The 22876-nt window shown below is 42.8% G+C and overlaps 2 protein-coding genes across 7 annotated transcripts; one reads left to right on the top strand and one right to left on the bottom strand.

The window, feature by feature from the left end:
- The first annotated feature begins 1576 nt into the window (after positions 1–1576).
- On the top strand, positions 1577–7729 carry ube3a (ubiquitin protein ligase E3A). The gene is made up of 11 exons (XM_053877176.1): positions 1577–1790; positions 2191–2236; positions 2374–2636; positions 2718–3919; positions 4333–4477; positions 5512–5717; positions 5910–6074; positions 6538–6693; positions 6761–6834; positions 6900–7043; positions 7275–7729. Coding segments are annotated over exons 2-11 (2478 nt in total). The 5' UTR covers positions 1577–1790; positions 2191–2234; the 3' UTR covers positions 7396–7729.
- Positions 7730–9032: 1303 nt separating this feature from the next.
- Positions 9033–16340, bottom strand: cnga3a (cyclic nucleotide gated channel subunit alpha 3a). 6 transcript variants are annotated; one of them, XM_053875069.1, is made up of 9 exons: positions 16151–16340; positions 13095–13231; positions 12246–12329; positions 11986–12153; positions 11845–11895; positions 11292–11504; positions 11100–11201; positions 10923–11029; positions 9033–10778 (listed from the first exon to the last, which is right to left on the bottom strand). In XM_053875069.1, the coding sequence occupies exons 2-9, from the start codon at positions 13193–13195 to the stop codon at positions 9382–9384; spliced, it is 2223 nt and encodes a 740-aa protein (XP_053731044.1). In that variant the 5' UTR covers positions 13196–13231; positions 16151–16340; the 3' UTR covers positions 9033–9381. The 6 variants fall into 6 exon arrangements, with proteins under 6 accessions (XP_053731044.1, XP_053731071.1, XP_053731061.1 ...); XM_053875096.1 differs by having other exon boundaries at positions 11986–12108; XM_053875086.1 differs by lacking the exon at positions 16151–16340 and adding an exon at positions 13499–13582.
- Positions 16341–22876: the final 6536 nt, after the last annotated feature.

Genomic DNA, 22876 nt, shown 5'->3' with positions numbered 1-22876 from the left:
GGTTCTCCTTGTTTGTCCATCCATGGCCTTCCTGAGCGCTGTAACAAATTCAACTGAACTCCTCTAGTGCTATAAACCAAATGAATCCCTGGTTCATCGCTGAACCTGTAGACCACATTGTTGCTGACAGTTGTGTCAGAGGTGATGGGTTCAAGTGAGGTCACCAGTTATGGCCAGTGTCCATGGTGTTCTGACTGTTAGCCACGCTGTTGGATTAGTTGGAAGTTGGGGATTCCACTGAAAAAGCCTCTTTTCTGCCTTTCATCTCCACCTGATGCTGTCATCTCAACACACCCAAAACTGCAGATGCCAATATTTAAACAGATCATGATACCAGATGAAGCTCATCTTTTTAAAGCAAAGAAAGACACTTGCGTAACTGTTGAATATGACCTTGGGGTTAGGCTTAGTCACGCTCTTTACTGTAGCTTCACTGCCGTGCCTGAATCGATGAAAGTCAGTGTCGTGTTTTTCCTCTCTGGTCGGGCAGACTGCAGCTCTGATAAAACAACAAGCACTTTGTACTGACAAGGATCCATCTGTCCACTCGGTGGAGAAACCAGCGTGCAGTTTCCAACAGCATGTTTGTCAAGATGAGAAGTCCTCTCAGCGAGACAATAAGCCGGGGAAAGGTATCGCGCCGCGTCCTCTCCGTCTGCTGTCCTCTGTGCTCCATCAAACTGCTCCACCTACAGCCATCGCTCACACAAACAGGCAAACTTCTAGATCTCATCCAACACTGCAGAACTCAGATTAGACCAGTGATCTTTGGTAGAGAATAGGCCATAGTTTCATAAACACTGTTCAAATGAGTCCTGGACCTGTTCTGAGGGATTCATCACTGTCTGGTGCTTGGCTGCAACAGCTACAACTCATCACCATCTTATCTGACAGACACTGAATGTGTGCAATCCTGCCCATCAGTTGATCCTCCTCTGCTGCCCCCTCCCGGCCTAAGTTGGTCGCATTTCTTCTGCGAGTGATCCTTGCATTGGCTTCTCTTGGTCTGTGATTCGCCACGTTTTCTCTTGTGACATACTAAAGGAGATGTTGATATTGTGCCTGGTGAAACTCCACAACCGATGGATTTCAATGCTAATTCACAAGTTTGATCATTGACTGTAGAGCATCGTGTTTTTCTACAAAATTAGCACATGATATGACATTTAAAGGAACGACGAACGAAGTGCAGTTTATTTCCCCTATTTAAAACTTTGCCGTCTGTATTTTATCATAATGCTATGTAAAGATACAAGGTCCCAGTGCTCATGTCATGAACAACACGTCCTCCGTCTGCGCCGATATTATCATTATTATTATTATTGATGTTGTTGTATTTATTTATTTATTCCAAATTACTTCCCTATAGTGCTTAACTATTACACACAGAAGAACAAAAGTGATCTTTAAATGAATGGATGAATAATGGATATTAGTTCTCTCACATATAGTCAATGCACGTCGTATTTGTTTATAAATCACTTGTTGTTACTGAGTCTTCATATTTATATCTCGTATATCTGCCTACGTCACAGCCGCACTAGGATGGGCGGAGCCAGCGCGCTGTATTGTGGGATATCTATCGTGCTTGTTTACAAGATGACGGTGAAAGTGACTCTGCACTGATTATAAATAACACATTTTGCCACCTTCCAAGCTTTTTTCGTGCCTAGTTTTTGAGGTGCTGGACTGCATTTTTGTGTCGTTTTAAGACGGAAGGTGGACGAGGCTGCATGTTTCCTCTGCTGCCGTCAGACACTTTCATTTTGCAGTGTCACTGACACACGAAGGTTGGTGCCTGACAGGTCACTTCATAACGGAAATTCACGCATTTTTGCGTAGAAAAATTAAGTCTTAATGGCAAATAAACGAGGAGAGCATGCTTGTACTTGATAGCAAGTATTACTATTCCACGTTTTTATATTTGTATCAACAAAATTAGCACTTCATCATTTCATTAGGTCATTTTTAAAGTCAAGATTATTTCCCTCATCGCTTTTATTTAGTGCCTAATTTTTCATTGTAATGTTCCGTTATGTATATATAACCAGTCATTACTGTCTGTCAAATCCTTTTTTGAAATACTTTGTGAACTACAAGTTTTTACTTTCTGTTTGTCTTTCCATTCCATTCATGCCTTAAATGTGATGGTTTTATTTCACTTTTCAATTTTGGGTTAATGTCTTTCAGAGATCTGTCCACTGGGCCTCCCAGACGTCTCTTAAGCCTTCCGAATGTAAGCCACATCATCTGCCAATAAAGATGCATAGACATAATCATAGCAACTATTGAAGTTTAAGAACACAGATCATATTTTTTTTTCTGATGTAGCTTCACAATCCTCATTCTGATTCTTGAAAATGTCTTGCACAGGAACAGAACAACTGCTAAGCATCTGATAGAGCGCTACTTTCGGCAGTTAACCGAGGGGTGTGGAAATGGCAGCTGCAGAAATGAGTTTTGTGCCTCTTGCCCAAGTTTTGAAACTATGGACAAAAATGCTGCTGCTGCCAAAGCACTGGAGCTGGTCAAGAATAATGCCAAACTTTGTGAACCATCCAAGAAAGAGTGTGTTTGCCCTGACCCCCAGCTGGACAGTATGACGAGTAGCACAGATCTCATCGATGACTTCTCAGGTATGTTGGATTACTCCATGCCTTTTTTTAATGTTTCGCCTGTTTGACTTTGGGTTTTTTTCTGGTGTTGGTTTGGTGCAGATGTTCATCACCTAACAGAGAACATTGTTTGTACAATCCTGAGTGAGTGTGAGGAGAAAGGAGACTACGCTGCTCTCATTCCGGTCATTGGCCGGGTTTTTTCAAACACATGCTCCCTCATTAACAGTTTCAGGAAGGACAAGAATTGCAAAGCAGAAAACCCAGACTCTGTGGAGTCTAGGAAAACTAGCAAAAACGATCACCAAGCAGAGAAGACTTCTGAACCGTTGGGTGCTTCCTCAGAAGCTGCTTCAGAAGACAGCGAGAAGTTGGATTCCTGTGACGTGACAGTGGACATCGAGGCTGTCAGGAGAGTATACGACAGACTTCTTGAGATCAACGAGCTGGAAGAAGCTCTCATCAATGCACTTTTGTTCCTCACTCCAAGCATGAACCTTGACCTTCTCTACCTTGACATGTATGATACAAACCCTGACTACTTGAATATCTTCATTATCATCATGGAAAACAAGAACCTTCACAGTCCCGAGTACCTTGAGAGTGCGTTACCAAACATCTGCAAGGTGATGAGCCTGCTGCCAGTGACGGCACAAGCTCGGCTGGCACGGCTCTGGTCGCGGTATGGTGTTCCTCACCTCCGACGCTTGTTGGAAACCTTTCAGCAGCTCATAACTTTCACCGTCGTGTGCAACGAATATGATGCCGATAACCTGGTGAATGATGACGAGACAGTGGTGGCTGCTACGGAGTGCTTAAAAATAGTCTTCTATGCAAGCATTTTGGGAGGGAACGTAGATGTTGATCACAACGAGGACGACGATGAATACTTCCAGCCAGATGAGATAAGCCTTCATGAGCTCCTGGGTGAGGAACGCCTCTACAAGAAGGCTCCACACGTTGATAGTCTTGGTAAGGAACTTGGCGTCCGAGCCATCGATAGCCGAGAGCCTCTCAACCCCTTCGAGGACTTTGTGAACGAGTCGCTGAACGACGTGGTGGAGATGGACAAGGACTTCACTTTCTTTAAAGTTGATGCAGAAACAAAGTTCTCCTTCCAGACCTGCCCTTTCATCCTGAATGTGGTAACTAAGAGCCAAGGGCTCTACTATGACAACAGGATCCGTATGTACAGTGAGCGACGGCTCACAGCTGCCTACAGCATGGTGCAGGGCCAGGAACTGAACCCATATCTGAAACTGAAAGTACGCAGAGACCATGTCATCGATGATGCCCTCGTCAGAGTGAGTTACAGAGTCACATTACTGTGCATGCGTGTGTTAAGTTAAATTATTAAATGAGGAAATTTACGGTGGGTGAATCTGTCATCATCCATCACTCAGGGTTTGATGTTATCGCAATACAGGAAAATATTAAACAAGCAGCGCTTGATTTTTGCTTGTTGATGGATGACCTGAGGTCACACTACTCATAAAACCACCTGCAGTTCTGAGAATAGTCACCTAGACTTAAATGTTCCACATTATTGGCAACATTAACTTTTGGTTTTACTCTTGTTAGGCCTGATGACAGAATATTGCTCACGTATATATCTTTTTTCACAACCAATTTCAACAGAATATATTTGCCACATATTTGTATACCAATGGTGGAGTGAGCTTGTGTTTTTCTGCAGTAGTGTCCCTCTTTGTTGTAGCTGGAGATGATCTCCATGGAGAATCCATCAGACCTGAAGAAGCAACTCTTCGTGGAGTTTGAGGGGGAGCAGGGCGTGGACGAGGGCGGGGTGTCGAAGGAGTTCTTCCAGTTGGTCCTGGAGGAAATATTTAACCCTGACATAGGTGAGACAGCAGTGACCACATTTGAGTTCATTCTACATGCCCATGTTCCTTTTTGAGTTTATTGTTTCGGAACTTGATTTTCAAATGGTTGTCTTGTCTGTTAGGTAATCCCAAAATTAATCCCAGCCTGGAGGTTTTAAATGGGCTCTTCTTTGCATTTTTTACTTCAGTATTCTATACCCCTATTTACTGAATAGCTTCCCTTCTAAAATATTTTAGAAATGTTACGTCTTTTCCAAGTTATATTAAGTTAAATTTAACAAAACGGCCGCCTGTCTGTAAAGGCTTATATGCAGGGCCTTAAGAGAGGCCAAAAACACTGTTCCTCATATAAAATATTAAGATCATTTGTATTCGTCTTTTCAACACATCGCTCAGTGCAGTGATGGACTTTTCATGAGAGTAGTGTGTTGTCAACAGTGTTGCCAGTGTTGATCACTCCCTTACAATAAACTTTGTTTCTTTTGTTATTACTTGAATTTTACATTGTAGTTACATTTAGCTGCTGTTGACAATAGCACTCATCACCTGAACAAAATTTATATCGTCATTTTGAAGTTAGAAAGACGAACCTGAGCCTGCGTTTTGATTTTTACTCATGTTAAAACGGATTCCCTGGCCTTAGAGTCAATATTTTATTTTGACATACTGTGGTAATACATTGGACCTAAAATTACAATCTCCCTGTGAATGCCACAAATATGAAACTTTTTAATAAATTGCAATACAAATAGAAGGTTTTGTTTTGATAAACATGCACAACAAAGTGATTTATTGCAGTTTAGATAAAATGCAGGAAATGTCACAGAAGAAGAAGAAGAACTGCTTTGAAGACATTTCCAATGAAGTCAGTCCCTCCCCACATAGTTGTAAAAAGCCTCCGTGTGCACTTCTCCGGTTGGCCACCTGGAGGCAGTACCAGCCTTTAAGTGATTGCCGCTGTGACTCTGGCGTCGCTGCATATCATGTTCACAAGCAGAACCATTATACGCTGTCTTTAATTTGCCTTTAACATCAGCTTGTTTTCTTAACAGGGATGTTTACATATGATGAGGAGACCAGACTCTTCTGGTTCAACTCGTCCTCATTGGAGAATGAAGACCAGTACACGCTGGTGGGCATCGTCCTGGGACTGGCTATCTACAACAACTGCATCCTGGATGTGCACTTCCCCATGGTGGTCTACAGGAAACTGATGGGGAAGAAAGGGACCGAGCTGGACCTGTCAGACTCCCACCCGGTACAGTAAACTCTTCAGTTAATGCAGTGAAACATTGTGAATGTCCAATTAGTTTTGCCAGACAGCAGAGTTGTACTTAGTGTTTTACATTTTTTGACTGGTACATTTGGATTTTGCGAAGACACAGTAGTTGTTATTAGATTAAGGTGATGCCCAGGCTCACTGAGAACCCTGCTGTTTGTTCTGCTGCAGGCTTTGTACCAAAGTCTTACTGACCTGCTGGGATACTCTGGAAATGTGGAGGAGGACATGATGCTGACCTTCCAGATCTCCCACACGGACCTTTTTGGAAGCCCAGTATTGTACGACTTAAAAGAGAAGGGCGAAAGCATCCCTGTCACAAAGGAGAATAGACAGGTGAAGCACTTTTCCCCGTCAGGTGCTCTTTTACATGGTCATAGAGGTGTTCAATGCTAGTGTGAGGGTCAAGTGTGCTTTCCAGGGTGTCCCACCCTTCTCAGCTTTGGCCACTATTCAATATTTCGACCTCATGCTTGAGAAATGCAGACTTGTGCCAGTAGCTAACTTGCAGAAATAAGGTGAATAACTAGTATAACAATATAACAATACTTCTATTGCCACACGTCTGTTGGGACTAGTCTCATGTATGCCCTGGATTATTTGAGGTGAGAGACTGCTTTCTCCATCTCTGTCTTCAGATTTATCAATTTGTCATTGGGAGTAATGATAGTTCCATTTCAATGATGTTGTCTTTTTTAATTGTGGTGATTTTTCTTCTTTATTTCTTAACAATGGTTATGGAAACATGTTTCAAGTACGCGTGTGGATTAACTTCACTTCTGTCTTCTGTCGTGAGAAGGAGTTTGTTGGTCTGTATGCTGATTACATCCTCAACAAGAGTGTGGAGCGACAGTTCAGAGCATTCAAAAAGGGCTTCCTGATGGTGACCAGCGAGTCCCCAATGAGATATTTGTTCAGACCAGAGGAACTGGAGCTGCTCATCTGTGGCAGCAGGGTGAGCAACAAACCTTTATTTTGGCATCTTGTGAAGAGATGAGTCACTGAAATTCATGCCTCCTCAGAATCTTGACTTCGAAGCTTTGGAAAAATCCACTGACTATGATGGAGGCTACAGCAAAGACACGCAAATAATCAAGTACGTTCTGTTTTTGACTGTTGTGTTGAAAGCATTTAACACACTCGGCGTCTGTGCTTGTCCAGAGATTTCTGGGAGACGATTCATTCATTCGGAGAAGAGCAGAAGAGACTTTTTCTTCAGTTCACAACCGGTACAGACAGAGCACCTGTCGGTGGGCTGGGCAAATTAAAGATGATCATTGCCAAAAATGGCTCCGACACAGACAGGTGGGTTGGCGGTCTCATGCACATTGGGTTTTTCTTGTTTTTTTTCATAACTGATTGAATATAAACCCATGTTTTTTCCACTGCTTGATATTGCGTACCAGTCTGTAATGGCATGTTGGCCACTGAGATGCTAGTCTTGGTGGTAATAACTGTAACAAAAGGGCTACTCACTTACCATGCACTTAATAGTGTAACCTGTACTCAGTCTTCTCTCACCTTTGTGTCACACAGGTTGCCGACCTCTCACACCTGCTTCAACGCACTGCTTCTTCCAGAATACTCGTCCAAAGAAAAGCTGAAGGAAAGACTCCTTAAGGCTATCACCTACGCCAAAGGATTTGGAATGCTTTGAATAGAAATAGATGGAGTATGGCGGATAGAGATCCTAAATGCTGCGATAACCCTGTGCCTCAGTAACATCCACCAGCCAAGCATTAGTTGATGTTTTTCCTGACGAAACCATGTGTGTTCAATTTTAAAGTTGTTTTGAGTTGTTTTGTTCACCTGTGGAAGTGCTCTTACGAACAAGATGATTTGAATATAAGCACATTTATGGGTGTGAGTGGGCGGTGGTGCAGCCAAACTCAGCCGACTCCTTACATACCAACAAGACGGCAGGGTCACTCTGGTCTGTCACCCTTCAAGTTGGAGGCTCCAGTGTCTTCAAAAAAAAAAAAAAAAACAAACCTCACGTGCCAAACATGTCTGACAAAATGAGAGTTTGGATTTACTTGTTCCAATGTAGCAGAAAAAAAGGTGAGGTGATTTTATTTATTTATTTTTTTATTCAGCCAAAACACGCGATTGCCCTCATTTGTTGCCATCAGAACCCGATATCAGTTTTAACAGGTCACATGTTCAGTGACTACTCGAAAAGTTGTGAATATTCAAGAGCTGTTCGACAGAAAAGTTCCTCACAGGACCATTAATGGTGCTGATGGAAACTTGCTGTAGTTGTGAGCTTGTCTGATAAAGCATGCCTGTTGTGTGAAGCATTTTTGTTTGTTTAAAACAGCATCCTTCAATTCTTCACAGTCTTATCTTTTGGTTCTGCCCATGATAGAGTTGAGCATTGATAGCACATGTGTCGACATGTTCTTGACTGAACATGAACCAAACATTTTGCTTCAGCACAACCTCGACGCTGACTAGCTGTTCTTGTGTGTGACCCATGTGGAACATCTGGGCTGGCAGAATTTGGTACTAGCTCTATACATTGAAGTGTTCTGTTAGAAATCAATGAGCCTTCAGCTCCAGCTGGAATTGGCTACACTCCCCTCGGGAACACGGTGGTGCTCAGCTGCACAAAGGCCTATCAGAGTGGAAGGCCTTCAACAAAACGCAGTTATACTCTCTCACTATTTAACCTTTCATTTAAGAGTGGAACTTCGGATTATCAATGTGAATGACTTTTGGTTCTAACCACTGAATAGTGTGATTTGAATGGAGACTTTTGTTTGTCACAGATTTGCCTTTCGAAGACATGATGGACGGTTTGTTTTCATATTTCTCAGGAAATAAAGAACTGTGACGAAAAGCCATCTGTTTTCTCCTCTTGCAACTCGGGGTTTGGAAGGAATGTGGAAGCCTTCTGCGTGAGAATGAGTGGGCCACTCCGGTTTCCTCCCACTGTCCAAAAACAACAGGTTTGAGGTCCATTGTCATGTTGACGGGCTCCTGGAACATCAACCAGATCTCTTATCTCCACAGATTCAAGTCTCAAGTCAGCACTCTGACTTGGCTGACTGGGCCACTGAAAAATATATTATTTGGTTTTGGCCGTTGCCCTCTGGTGCCCAAGGCCAAGTTGCAGACTGCTGAATGAGGATAATGTGCTGTTTACTGTGATTATGTTACTCCTGAATCTGAAAAATGGGTGGAAAATTAATGAGTATTTGCATGTGTGTGCATTGACTATAAGCTATTTGGAATCATTCATTTTTTTAAATTGATGACAAACAACAAAAGACAGCATAATGATATAGACAGTTTAATGTTAATTCAAAATGACACAGTATGTGTTGGAAAACTTTCTCCAGTATACAGTATTAAACAGTGCACGGTGCAGGTTGATGCGTAAATATACAAATAGAAAGTGAAAGCCAAAGGAAAAGGATTTAACAACTCAGTTGAACCTGTTTCGCCTGAATGTGGCTTTCGATCGTAGCAAACACAAAATACATATGAAGCACACATCCTGTATACACTGTACACAATTTTGACACGTTAAGATGATGAACAGATGTATAAATTGATAAAAACATGGGCCTTCAAAAAGTCTTGCTGGTTGTCGAATGGAAAGTTCTTGAATGTCTCTGAAGTCCACATGTCTGAGAAATCACTGCACCTTCTTGTCCTTGTCCGCCACCACCTCAGCCAAGTCCTGCGGTTTGATGGCAGTCACTTTGGCCTCCATCTCGGTCACCCTCTTCTTCATCTGGCTCTGACTGGAGATGAACTGGGCCATCATCTGGGCAAACTTGCCCTGCATGTCTTGCAGATTGCTTTGGAGTTTGGTGATCTTCTCTTCTAAGTCCTTGGGGTCAGCACCAGCGTTGGCTACCGCCTCATCAATCAGGTTGTCTTTCATCAGAATGGCCTTGCCCTTCTCCTCCAGGGCCTTCTTGGCCTCTGGGTACTCAGTGAGAGCTTCCATCAGGTCGTCTTTAGACAAGGCAAAGAGATCCGAGTAGCCCACGCTCCGGATGTTGGCTGTTCTCCTGTTGCCAGCTTTACTGCCTTTGATCCCCAGAATACTGATTTCTCCAAAGTAGGCGCCATCACTGAGAACCACGAACTGAGTGACACCATCATCAGCCACCACAGCCAGCTTGCCCTCCTTGATAATGTACATCTCCCTGCCAATATCTCCCTTCTTGCAGATGTAGTCCCCTGGACTGAAGACTTGGGGTTGGAGCTTCAGCACCAGCTCGATAAGGAGACCGGCCTCACAGTCCTGGAAGATTCGAACTTTCTTTAACGTATCGAGGTGGACGTTGATGGCGATCTCGGCCTTGAGCTTGTCCGGCAGGTTCTTTAGGACTTCTTTTTCATCGCAGGTCTTCTTCTCAGTCCACAGGTAGTCGAACCATTTGATGACCCTGGCTTCCAGGTCTTTGGTGACCTTTCGAAATTGCATGTATTGCTTAATAGAGTCAATCTTTGCCTGGAACTCGGCACGGGAGGCGTTCATGTTGGAGATCATGGCACCGACGTTACCGACGATACTAGCAAAGATCAGCACGCCTGTCAGGAAGTCTGCGATGACAAATAGGAATTCCACATCCCTGACCGGGGCAGGGGTCTCTCCAATAGTGGTGAGGGTCAGTGTGGACCAGTACAGGGAGTAGATGTACTTCCTGGCGAGGCGCCCGTGTTCTGGGTGGCTGATATTGGGATACACCCAGGTGTCGCTTCCAAAACCAATGGTTTTAGAGATGGCAAAGAACATGCAAGCGTTCCAGTGGATAATGACTAAGATATACAGCACGAGGTTACTGATGCGAAATATATTGGGGAAGCTGGTCCTGGTTTCAGTCCTCTCAAAGAACTCAAACAGCCGGGAGATTTTGCACAGGCGGTTGAATCTGAACTCCGGGTTGTTATAGCCATACTTCAGAAACAGGAGGTCGGTGGGGATCATAGAGATCATGTCATATTTGAATTGAGACGTGGTTCTGTATTTGGCTCGTAGTTTCTGGGCGTCCTTCACCAGCAGGCCTTGCTCCAAGTAACCTGCAGGAGAGAAACATCTGTTAGAGCCCTCTTGTGCTTGGTCACTGGCTGCCCACACATCACTTCCCCATGTCATTTGACCCTGACCCTGTTGAGAGCCATGGCCAAAGACTTAAAAAATTTTAAAAAAGGATTCCAACAGACCTGTTCTTGACCTCACAAACGTGTCTGTGTAGTAGATGAAGTCTGAGGTGTAGTCTAAGATGATCCAGAGTTTGGTGTAACTCTCCTGGAGCTCATTGAAACAAGCCCTACAGAGAAGCAGTGGAGATCTTTCACTCCGGGACACACTCAAAAGTAGAAAACACTCTTGACCGGTACCTTGTCACGATCATCATCAGGTTGTAAAAGACGGGTCCAGCAATGATGGTGAGCCACCTGTAGTACTGGTCTGCGGCTGGATCCATCAGCCAGATTTCTTTCCTGAGAAACAACAGATGTTTGATTGTAGTACGTCATTTGAAACAATGAAAATGAGGTGTTTTCTCTTTAAGTTCTTCACCAAGTACTTACGGTGGCTCCTCTTTCTTTTTGTCATCCTTCTTATCATCCTTTTTATCGTCCTTCTTATCATCCTTTTTATCGTCCTTCTTATCATCCTTTTTATCGTCCTTTTTGTCGTCTTTTTTGTCGTCTTTTTTCTCATCTTTCTTTTCATCCTTTTTCTCATCCTTGTTGTCTTTCTTCTCCTCTTTTTTAATCTCGTCTTTTTTGTCCTCTTTTTTGCTACGGATTGCAGGTTTCGGTTTATGTCTGAACTATTTCATCAATGGACTAGCACAGGGGTACGTTTACTACGGACTTAAGTTTGAATATTTATAGGAGCCTTTTAGTCTTCAGTACAGGTCACATATGTGTCCAATGGAGGCAGTCATTTGGATTCCTGATGCCAAATCTGTGGACATGCATGTGACCTGCACTGAAAGTTGTCGGGGGCCACAGCAGCTACAGGAGGAGCTAATATGTTCTTGTTCTAAGGACCTCAACATCACCCAGGTATAGAAATACACCAAGCAAGCTGATCTATAAAGGCTTGTATTAACTGGGAGGCGCTACACCCACTTACCTGTCTGTGTTGTTGCAATTATTCACGTTAAAAGCAGCGAGTGTCCACTTACTAGCATTTGTGGAGGAGCAGAAGGTGAAGTCACAATGATGACTCATCGACCCCTGCTGTTTATCAGAGTAGTGCATGTCTAGAACTTACTTCCGTTTGTGGACTGAGTCACTCTGACCCAGAGCATTGCTCTCTCGACTGGCCATTTCTTTGAGCTCGGGGCCTCTAAAGCGCTCCAAGAAAGAGTCGTGCCTCTCTTCCTCTGGTTTTACTCTGTTGGAGGCCCAGTTGTGTAGCATGAAGAAGAAGTAAGAGAGCCTAGAGGGTTAGTGAAGAGAAGGGAAAAAAACACAACAAGGTGATACCCGTCTAGTCTAGAAGTACTCACAAACACAGACGAAAAGCTTTACCTGGCCATTGCTCCGTCCCCTGTAAATGAACTTCTGTGGGACAGTGAAGGCATCTCAGAGTTGCCTTCACAGGCAAGGTGGTCTCTGTCAGAAAGAAGAAAAGGATACTGGGATCATGACTTTCATTCAATGGAGTGCACTCGTATTAACGTGATATAACCTAAGATTTGTTATTTTAAAGTCTTTGTTTCTTGCTTTGTTCAGTTTATTTTTGTATTCTAATCCAATACCTTCGCATGGTACCATGCATACAGTATAATAGGTTTGAGATCATGATAACATTCTAGGTATTAATACTAATAATATCAATATTAATTGCAGTTTGTGTTGTGTTGCAAGTTAGTATTATGTAGGTAGTCTTTTTTTTTAGTCTTTTTCCTTATAGTCATATTGTTTATTCATGTCTGTTCTATGTGTTTTTGTTTGTTGCAGTTGCATTTCATTGAAAAACCAGCAAAGTAAATGTGATATTGCCAAACGCACCTTCATCTGACTTGAGTATAGCCACTCTGTTACTTGCCTGTATATCATTTCAACATTTCAACATCAACATTTCCTTCATTTTTGACATAAAGACAAGGCCACAGGTGTAAGCATTGTTCCTAATAAACATCACCAGTGTACACACTGTCATGACATAAGACAATTTCATGCAAATTTTACATAAATAATATGCTCACTGAAAATCTACTGTCCATTCTCTTGTATTTGCTTCGTGATTATCAAAAGCTTCTCTAACCATGTTTGATTTTGTTGTCTTCCCCTGAATAATCTTGCTGAAATTTCAGTTTTTTCAGTTCAGTTGTTGACAGTATCTATGACATGAGGGTCACTGAACTATGATCAGACCTGTTGTCTCCATTTTCAATGACCGATAGCTCGTCGTCGGATGTGCAGCCAGGCAACTGCTGCGTCGTTTTAATGGAGTGCGCCACGTTGACTTTAGCCATCTTGTCGTGTCCTAGCTTGTCCCCGGCTCAACTGGCCTGTGACAGAGAGAGACACATTTTGCTGTTGGTGTTTTGTGGCCCAACCTCTGAGCCCCATCTCAAACACACAGCACTTGCTATTTGTGTTTCTTTTCCCAAACAATGGCCCTATTTACTCGCGATCCAAAGAAAGCTAATGCACTGGCAAAACGTGTTGACAATGAGAGCTGAAATAACAGTACAGTTTTTCAAAAGACTAACAATGCTTCAAAACCATGGTCAAATGTGGGCCTGCAGGATAAACAGTGTGTGAGAGCTACCCACGAGTGTCTCATCCTCAGGACCTCATCCCCATCCGGCCTCATTATCTCTACCATTCCATTTTGTGCTTTTTCATTCCCAACGCATAGTTTGTATTGGGGGCATTTAAAGTGACAGTGAGAGACAACTAAAGGCTTTTATTGTCTGATCATGTCCTTTGATCTTTGCTGAGCTGCCTTTGCGATGTGGAGCATAACAACCAGTTTGACCAGACCCTCACTCGTATGGTTCATATCGTTCAACAAATACAGTTTGCCAACCAAACGTCTCACCATTATGACATGACAACAATCAATGATGAATACGTAACCTTTTCATTGTTAACCAGGAAGTTGGGTTGGACTTGGTGCAAGCTGTGCATATGCAAAGGATTTCTCTGGAATGCCGTGCTCACTCCTCAACAGCTTCCGAATGTGTGTTGTTGTTTTTTTTAAATGAATAATTTGTGCAATGCCGTATGCAGTATGTCATCAGATCATTAGACTTTTCTTCCATTCTGAAAGTGTGAAGACTCTGACTCAAACATGGCAAGTGCTGTGACAGATCCACTCACTTTATTGTGACTGGCAAGTTTGGAGCGACAGTGGTTTAAAACAGCTTCCACTGTGTTTTGCTATCACTCCTCTCATGCTCTTTGTTGAGCAAGGCATTGCTTGTGGCTTTTATTTTAGTGGCTGCTCAGTTGGTGGTGAGATGATGGATTCATGCATGCGTATATGTCATGAGGCATATGATTTTTCCCAAAGCAACTCACGGTGGATCAACATATAACACTGAGCTGAACCTCACTGAGCCCCAAACCAGCTGCTCATGTTGTCTTGACTCTGTTGTGTTGAGCTCTTTCAATGTGATTTAAATTTCTGCTACCAGTATACTTGTATCAAGTAAAACAACACCTGGCTTTTTTTTTTGCTTTTTTATTTAGTTTATGCAGTCACCGCTGTTCTATTGGTGAAAACCTGCAGCTGCTACCTGCTGGCTTTTTCTGTCTCTGGTCGATTACACTGCACCGTCAATACTTAAATGGACAAATCTTCAGCGCGTCTCACAGAACTCACCCTGAAGCCAAACAGTCTATGGTTCCTAGCACAACCAAAAAAAAAAATCCACTACCTTCCCACTGTGTTTACAGGGGGTCATTTCTTCTTTAGGAATCATTGTTTCTTCCAAATCAAATTGAGTCTCTACATGTTCATTTAGAATCTGCTGTTGATGAAACTAAATACCGGAAAGTAACCATGAAATGGCAGTGACAGCTTGTTGTGATCACAATACCTCTAAGTAAAGCTTCATTTTACCTTTTTATGTTATTATAAATTGCGACTAAAAAGCAGATAAAATACAGATCAAGGAACATAATAATTCCTGCCAAAACTAAAAGGAATCTGCTTTACTTTTCAATTCAAATGAATATGTTTTGACTTGGAAGGTTGATCAGTTGTGCAGGAACTGAGAGGAAACGATCCCACATTGGCATATACAAGTTTACACTGAAGTGAGCTCAGTCATGTTGTTGACGTGTGAACTGAGCGACACTTTTACCTGTGTCTCAGAGTGGCACCTAAAAATACAACCTCATTATGTCATTAACACTAAACAGGATCAGTGCGCTGGCTCTGTGAACGATCATCTGCTTTTTAAAATAACTAAGCTATGGCTCATGCTGTCTCCATGCTCAGTCTTGACTATAGCTTAGTCTATTTGCCGGCTGCCTGAAGAACAAGATCAGGCACAACAGTTATTAGTTTCACTTCTAATAGAAGGGTGGAGAGGAGGGGGAAAGAAAGGAGGTTGGGGGGGCTAACATGCCTTTTAAACAGGCATGTTAACCCTCCGTGTCGTCTAAATTCACCCTTCAATGAAGCATCCATTTCAGCCATTTCCTTGAGGCACAGATCTGCAGGGCTACCTGCCTGTCACACGTGCACACATGTAGATTAGTGCTAATACCTGGGAGTTAAGCAACCCCCACAACATTAAATGACACTGACAGAATTGCCCTGATGCTGGCGGCTTGTTGGACCACTGAAACCAAACAGCATGTTAATGGCATCATCACACAGTATCATGATCGCTGCCAGCAATGATCCTCATGGCGACGTCAGCGTCAACAGAAGAATACCTTTAGAATGAGTATATTGGTTTTGAATTTGCAGTGTAGAATACTGATGTTTTTCAAATCAACGACGGCCTGTTCAAAATAAGCAGAAATATATGCAGTATGGAAAATATGTCCAATGAAAAGTGGGGTCGACGCACCTTCACGTTAATTGTTTACCTTGAAGCCATTTGTAAATGAACTCTTGCGTCCTGCTTACTGAGATCTCTATAAAGACGATGCCATTGTTTGAAGTGTACTGTGGGAGATTAGTTGTCCTGGTGCAGCCAGTTGTCAGCAGTCACTAAGAGGCTTGCAGTGGGAAGATTCTTTTTAGAGTGACACTGGAATACTATTTCATTGAACATGAGAAAAAACAAAAAACATAAAAGAACTTTACTCTCATCTTTTGCATCTGCTAAGCCCCTTTCTGTCGGCCAAATCACCTGCGGCTGGATGAGAGCGATCGAGAGCTTGGACTACAGACATTAAACAGAAAACTATATTTATAGTTTTTTTTCTAAAATAACAAAAAATAGTCAGTGAAAAATGCTCACCTGGATGTAAGTGGTTCACTGTGAATTCAGCAGGACAGCAGCAGTAGCAGCAGCATGTCTCCTCTCATCATTTCCAGGTAATTCCATCTTCAAAAAAAATCCAGATATTTTTGTCCTGTTAGTTCCAATCAGTCAGTCTGTCAAACAGAGTCCTGTCAGGCAGTCCATCATTGGTGAGGCTGGCAGAGCTTGGTGGACACAGATGGGACTGAGCCGACAGATCAGATGAGGAGGAGGAGGAGGAGGAGGAGTCCTGTTCTCCACCAGCCATCTCTGGTACTTGAACACGCAGCCACATGACTGCACAAAACAACATATTCACCTCATGCAGATGGAGGATTTAAGTTCAGAGACCAAGCATAACCGAAACGTCATCACAATTGAACCTGGGCAATTTAATACATCAAATAGTTCTCAACTTTTAGTTGAGATTTTGTATTTAAATTGAGAATATACATATATATATCCATTGTAAGCAAAACATTTTATTATTCTTGTGACAAGGAACGGACAAAGTAGTCATCAGTTCATCTCTGATGTTATTGGACTGTGGCAGGAGGGAGAAGAAACAAACCCCACACAGCATGGCCACATGTTGACACCTTCATCTGAGAGACTGCTGCAGCAGCCACTCCACGCAGCCATCATGAACTCTGAATCATTGTCCAACAACATCATCGTTCTCATCACCATCAACGCCTCCCACATCATAAACAATAGCACCACAGATTCAGTTGTGACCATCATTCTCAGCGTTGTCATGGACATGATCCTTATAAACTCTCAAAGACTTCACAACCACCATCACACTGTTTCCATGTCTGCAGCTGTGTGCCTGATATTTTCACCACCACTTGAGTGACCCTCATTATCATCACTGCCACTCATGAGTCCACATCTTCATCAATAGCAACATCATTGGTTCTTCAATCAGGACATAACTGTCATCTTCGTCATCATCACTATCATCATCATCATCATCACCGGCCGCAGCAACAGGAGCACTGTCAGCATTGCTGCTTTTATCAGCACAAATCAGTATGCTTGCTGTCAACATTGCATTTTCGCTCATCACAATGTCATCTTCATCATCATCATCATGAATGAATGAATATGTATTTCAATCTCTTCAAGCACAGTGACTGATATGACCTGTATAACTATGATATAACAGGGCTTCATTTATGCGACATGACATGCAGTTCAGTCAAAACTTCTCCATACAGTTCACAACGATTGAAGAGAAGCAAAGTGAAGAACAGTTGTCATCATTTCTGTCCCTTATCTCCCTGCTAACAGCGTCTGTGCATACGTGTGTGCACCTTGTGGTGTGTCAGGTCCTTGTTGTGTTGTGCACACATCTTTACACTAACACAACAGCTTGTTTTCATCATCATCATCATGAGCACCATCGACATCAGCACCACCACCACTCTGACTCTCACAAGCATCATCTCTTCACACAGCTCCTCCGGTGAAGCCACACCCCCCTCCTTCCCTCCCCCTGATGGCATAAGGTTAACAGAAAAATCTCCTGGCACTGTGCAGCCCTGCTCTGCTAATCCCAGCTTAGACTCGAGTACCTATTTCAGCCACTTAATGCCCCCTCATGGCTGATGTGCCGAGAGCAAAATGCAGCATTTGTCTGTTTTGATTATGAGTTAGTTTCAACAGAATCTGACCAAACTCAATGCACACACACAGAAACTATCTTTAACAGCAGCATTAATCACATTGCAGTTTTCATACATTTCCACATGCAACAGTTTGAGAGTACATTTGTGTTACACTAAATATTTTTTACTCTGCACGGAACATATGCGCCACAAACAACGAACTGTTGTGTTAGTGTGAAAGATGTGTGGCCAGCCGAGGTCATTTAAAACTGTGGGGATTTAGCACTGTAATAGACTTTAGGATTCCTCTTACTCAGAGGTTTAGTTGGTCCATTTATAGACACACTACTCAAGACACTTCCAAAAGTGTCGCCAAGCTCTTGAAATGGTTTGTTATTCATTGTATTGCTTTTCTGCCTAGCAAACTCAACAAAGCCCTCTTTCTTATGAAGATAAGATTCTGTTGAGGAAGCTCTGGATCTCTGCTGACAGGCAGACTTTGGCATTTTACATTGTTTTCTATTTCAAAGATTGTGCTAGCAATATGGTATTTTCTTTAGTGGAGAGGGTTAAATGATTAGCACAATCCAAGAGCTTTTCAGCACGCATCACTCCCAGAAACCTGTTATTGGTGGGCCTTTACTCATGTTATAATTACTTCATAGCCTAGATGTGACCTGTGGGTCTAGAGGTAGATAGATCCTGGGCCTCAGCACACCTGAAGATACCATCAGCTGAAATGAGATTTCCCCGCAGTCAGTCTGATGAAAGTGTGAGGAGCTTGGCAGTCCGGGAGAAGAAGAAATAGAGGGCCGGACTGATCAATTTCAAAACAAAATGTTAAGCTTCATTGAAGGATAATATTATTAAAAGACAACAATAAGCATGTGAGATTTGCGGATGAATTAAGATGAAGATGCAACGTTAGTTTTATTCTGATGTGACAATCTGAAAACCGCTTCTTCAAGCGCCTCCTTCATATATGGGCCACCTGCGTCCAGTTGCAGAAAAAAAACACCCCCATTACAATGTAGGACTCCAAGATGACCTGAACCGAGAATGGAAGCCATACAAGTGCAGGGTGTTCCCACAGTCGGTGTGTTCTCAAGAGTCCTCTCATCCTGATGAGTTGCTCCCTTTTCATCAGGCGCAGGAGGCTGATTGAACAATGTCATTGTTTTATCCCTCTGAAATGACTTATCCAAACCCTCAAAGCTTTGTCGCTATAGCAACTTTGAAAACAAAGAATGTGGGGGGTGGGGGGGTGGGGGTGGGGGGGTGTTTATGAGTGATGTCTAATCTGAGGCCAAACATAAGCAGATGTCTCACCTTTCTTTCACCTGTGAACTTCATAGACTTTGCAACAATATATTCATCTGACCACAAACAATGATGATAAGAGCGCCACAATCTGAGTCACTGGCTGTTTAAATGTTTGGTATTTCTGTCTCTTGTGCACACAGAGAGTCCTTTGTGAGTTAATTTGAGTTAGTGAGAAGCAGGAAAAAGACATGCAATCCTTCTCTGACAGTAACCGCCTGTGCTCACAAGTCACAACTAGATATCTATTGTAGACAGAGGCGTTGCCACTCAGCTGCTTCCCTCTGCAGGACGAGTAAGGAATGACCGGCCTCGGAATTGAAGGTATCATAATAATTCTTCTTCTTTTTCTTTCGGCTTCTCCCTTCAGGGGTCGCCACAGCGGACCATCCTCCTCCATCTCACCCTGTCCTCTGCTTCCTCTTCTCTTCTCCTACAAACCTCATGTCCTCCTTCACCACCTCCATAACTCTCCTCTTTGGCCTTCCTCTCCACCTTCTGCCTGGCAGTTCCAACCTCAGCATCTTCCTACCAATGTACTGGCTCTCTCTCCTCTGAACATGTCCAAACCATCTCCATCTAGCCTCTCTGACTTTGTCTCCTAAACACCTGACATGTGCTGTCCCTCTGATCTACTGCTTCCTGATCCTATCCATCCTGCTCACTCCCAAAGAGAACCTCAGCATCTTCATCTCTGCTACCTCCAGCTCTGCCTCCTGTCTTTTCCTCAGTGCCGATATCGGTCTGATACCTGGTGTAGGAATCTACAGCTTTAATGTATCTTCCGCGTGTTCGTTTACTCGTGAGAATGACTACCAAAAACCCACAACTTAAAATCCAAAAGAATTTATTCCCTGACAGAGGAGTCTAATTACCCTAACAGAGCTCTGGGTCCACAACTACGCCTGACTTAGCCTTAGCTCCAGTGGTGTGACAAGTGACAAAGACTATCTCTGGCCCTGACCCTTTTATGACACATTTCAGTTCATCTTGGGGTGTAGTCTCCACTGATTGGTCCTGGGCTCTTGGGGTCCCCGTTGCCATGGCGCCACATTCCTGATCTGGTTTCGACACCCCTTGGTTTGGAGCGACGTTGATGAATCCTCTTGTTGTTGCCCATTTCCTGGCCTTTTTTGGGTGGAAAGCTGTAAACAGATAATCCAGTCCCCTCCTCTGATTGGCTTGCTTCTGCTGGTGGACTGGCTGGTCCCATCTCTGCCTGGCTCTGCCTGGGTCCATAATTCATCCTCCTGACCCATCGCTGTGCCAGAGGTTCCTTATCTTCCACATTCCTTCACTTGGGTGAAGGTAGATGTTTGTTCCCACAAACTCAGATCAGGCTGTTTGGGCCAGTTCTGGGTTATATCTCCTGGGCTCTTCCTTTGTCCCATTATCTCTGCGTCTGTTGGATTCAGTCTTTCATTAGACAAAGCATTTATTCAATAGCAGATACTTGATAAATATGATCATAAGTAAAATATCATGATTCCCACACTGGCTTGAGTATTCGTACTCATACTCATAGTATGATCACTGATACCACAAAACCGATACCACTTTACGGCAGTGCGCAGTTTTTGAATGTCAGTTCATGACAATTTTGTAAAATTTGTGTTTGTACAGCAGTCACTCCTGTTCAAGAAAAACATACTGAGGAAATGAAAAAAAAAGTAATTTTTTTGTAATGGCGTAAGTACTCGGTATCGGTGAGTACTCAAAAGCAAGAAGTCGTACACTACTCGTTTTGGCAAAAACTGACATCGGTGTATCCCTAACTTTAGTCAAGTTTCCAACCTGAAACTCTAACTACAATGAAGTCACTTACAAGGTGGTGCAAGTCTGAATGCTTGGCGGATGCTGAATGGAAATAGTTATGAAGATCATTATTGAAGAATCTCTTAGCTGGATGCCAATCTTCCTGCAAAACAGGAATAACACCTGTATGATCTGGCTAAGGAGATGACACGAGAGATTCTAAGGAGCTGTGGCCTAACCGTGTTTGAACACGTGCGACTCTGGAGCTTCCAGTGGACTATTGTATCAGTTCCTGTTCCTCTGCTTCCACCAAAGCAGGTTTTTTTTTTACCTGTTGAGTGATTTGTGTGATTTAGAAGAACATCTAAAAAGAACACAACATGTTCTTTCTTGAAGTCTCATTGATAGACTGTAAAGTAGGTCGTCATTACCTGGATATCTTCTGCAGAGCTGTTCATGTGTGACCACCTTTGTGTGAGAGGCAGGGTGGGGCAAAGGTTCAGCAACTGATAATGAGGCACATTCTCTGTACATAGTGGCCTATTACACACACGTGGCCACAGCCTCCACGTGTTTCTTTGACGGCTCACAAAATAAGAAATGGTTTCACACGTTCATGTGTTTGCAAAGTGATTTGCTTTTCACATTTGCCCCCAGTTTCCAGAGTTTCCAGAGTAGTTTAATGTTTGACTAGTTCACTATGGACTCCACTTGCACTCCACTTGGTGAACATTGTTCCAGTTTATAGATCAATAATTTGTTTACAATCACAACTGATGGCACTGCCTTAGTATCTGGGTGGTCTCTAAACACGGTAGCACAGTGCCACCATGGCACAGGTTGATGTGACCTGCAGTGTTCCACTCCATCAAGTTATCACCTTCAATCTACTGTCACTTTCACTCACAAGGCTGTGTTTAGTTTATGTCCTGGGCCTGTGTGGCAGTGCATCAAGATTCAGAGACAGGCTTCGCAGAAACTGTGTGTGACTACAGTCAGGGAAACTAAAATTGTATTTATCATGTTTTATTAAATGTGGTTTTTACTTTGGTTGTCTCTATGTCTCACAAAAACTGAGCAGTTTTGTCAAGCAAAGCCAGAGAACAACAACTGTGACCCCTGCTTTGACTTACTTTGATGGATAACTCATCAATAATACATTTTCTTTATTTGATAACTTAAAACCTGTGCTCATTTTTTTGCGCAACATAAAGACGTAGCCGACCTTTGTCATTGTTATCGTAGACGTAATTTATCAAGGTTTATGATTGTGTTCCAGGTCAGTCCTGATAAGGAAGCAAGCAAAAAAAAAAAAAACTTGTCAAAAGCAAAGAGATTCTGTTTCATTCTTAAAATTACAATAAGACTTTGATACACATCTGAATCCTAATAATCCAAAAACCTAATCAGCTCTGAAAATATTGAGTTCTAGAACACGTGTCGCAGCCATGGGGTTTGCTCCTGATAATCATTAACCGGTACAGTCTCTTTGTTTCCTGTTTGGAACACTCCTTTCTTGATCATCCAGAAACATAGGACAAACAAATGCCTGAGATGGTAGTTACAGTTGACAAGCTGGCAACAAATCTGCGACGAATTGAGCCAGCACAAACACTTCAATTCTCATTTACAACGTCATCGCCCCAGCCACAATATCTCCCTTAAAGATACAAAGTTGCCCCTTCAGCGGTAACACATTACTGTGGCCTTGGTTAAAAACATACCCGAGCACCAGTTGATCCAGTATGAGGTAGTACACAGACTTCATTACTCTCGAGTGAAGCTTCAGTCATTTTACCCATCCACATCTCCAATATGTATCAAATGCAAACAGTCGGAGGGAATGCTGGGTCACATGTTATTTTTAACATATTTATTTATTATATTTCAGATTTATTCTGAGGTTTTGGGTAGATCTCCTAATCCTGGAACAGCCTTTTTGGGTTGCTCACAACAACGGGAACATGTAAATAATTATGAAAGAATGGAAATGGCATGGTTCTTACAAAAAAAAGACAATCCTACAGTATTGGAC

Source organism: Synchiropus splendidus, chromosome 1 (assembly GCF_027744825.2).
Source record: "Synchiropus splendidus isolate RoL2022-P1 chromosome 1, RoL_Sspl_1.0, whole genome shotgun sequence".
Taxonomy (NCBI): domain Eukaryota; kingdom Metazoa; phylum Chordata; class Actinopteri; order Syngnathiformes; family Callionymidae; genus Synchiropus; species Synchiropus splendidus.
The sequence above is the reverse complement of the archived record's forward strand: the minus strand, read 5'-3'. Positions and strand labels throughout refer to the sequence as shown.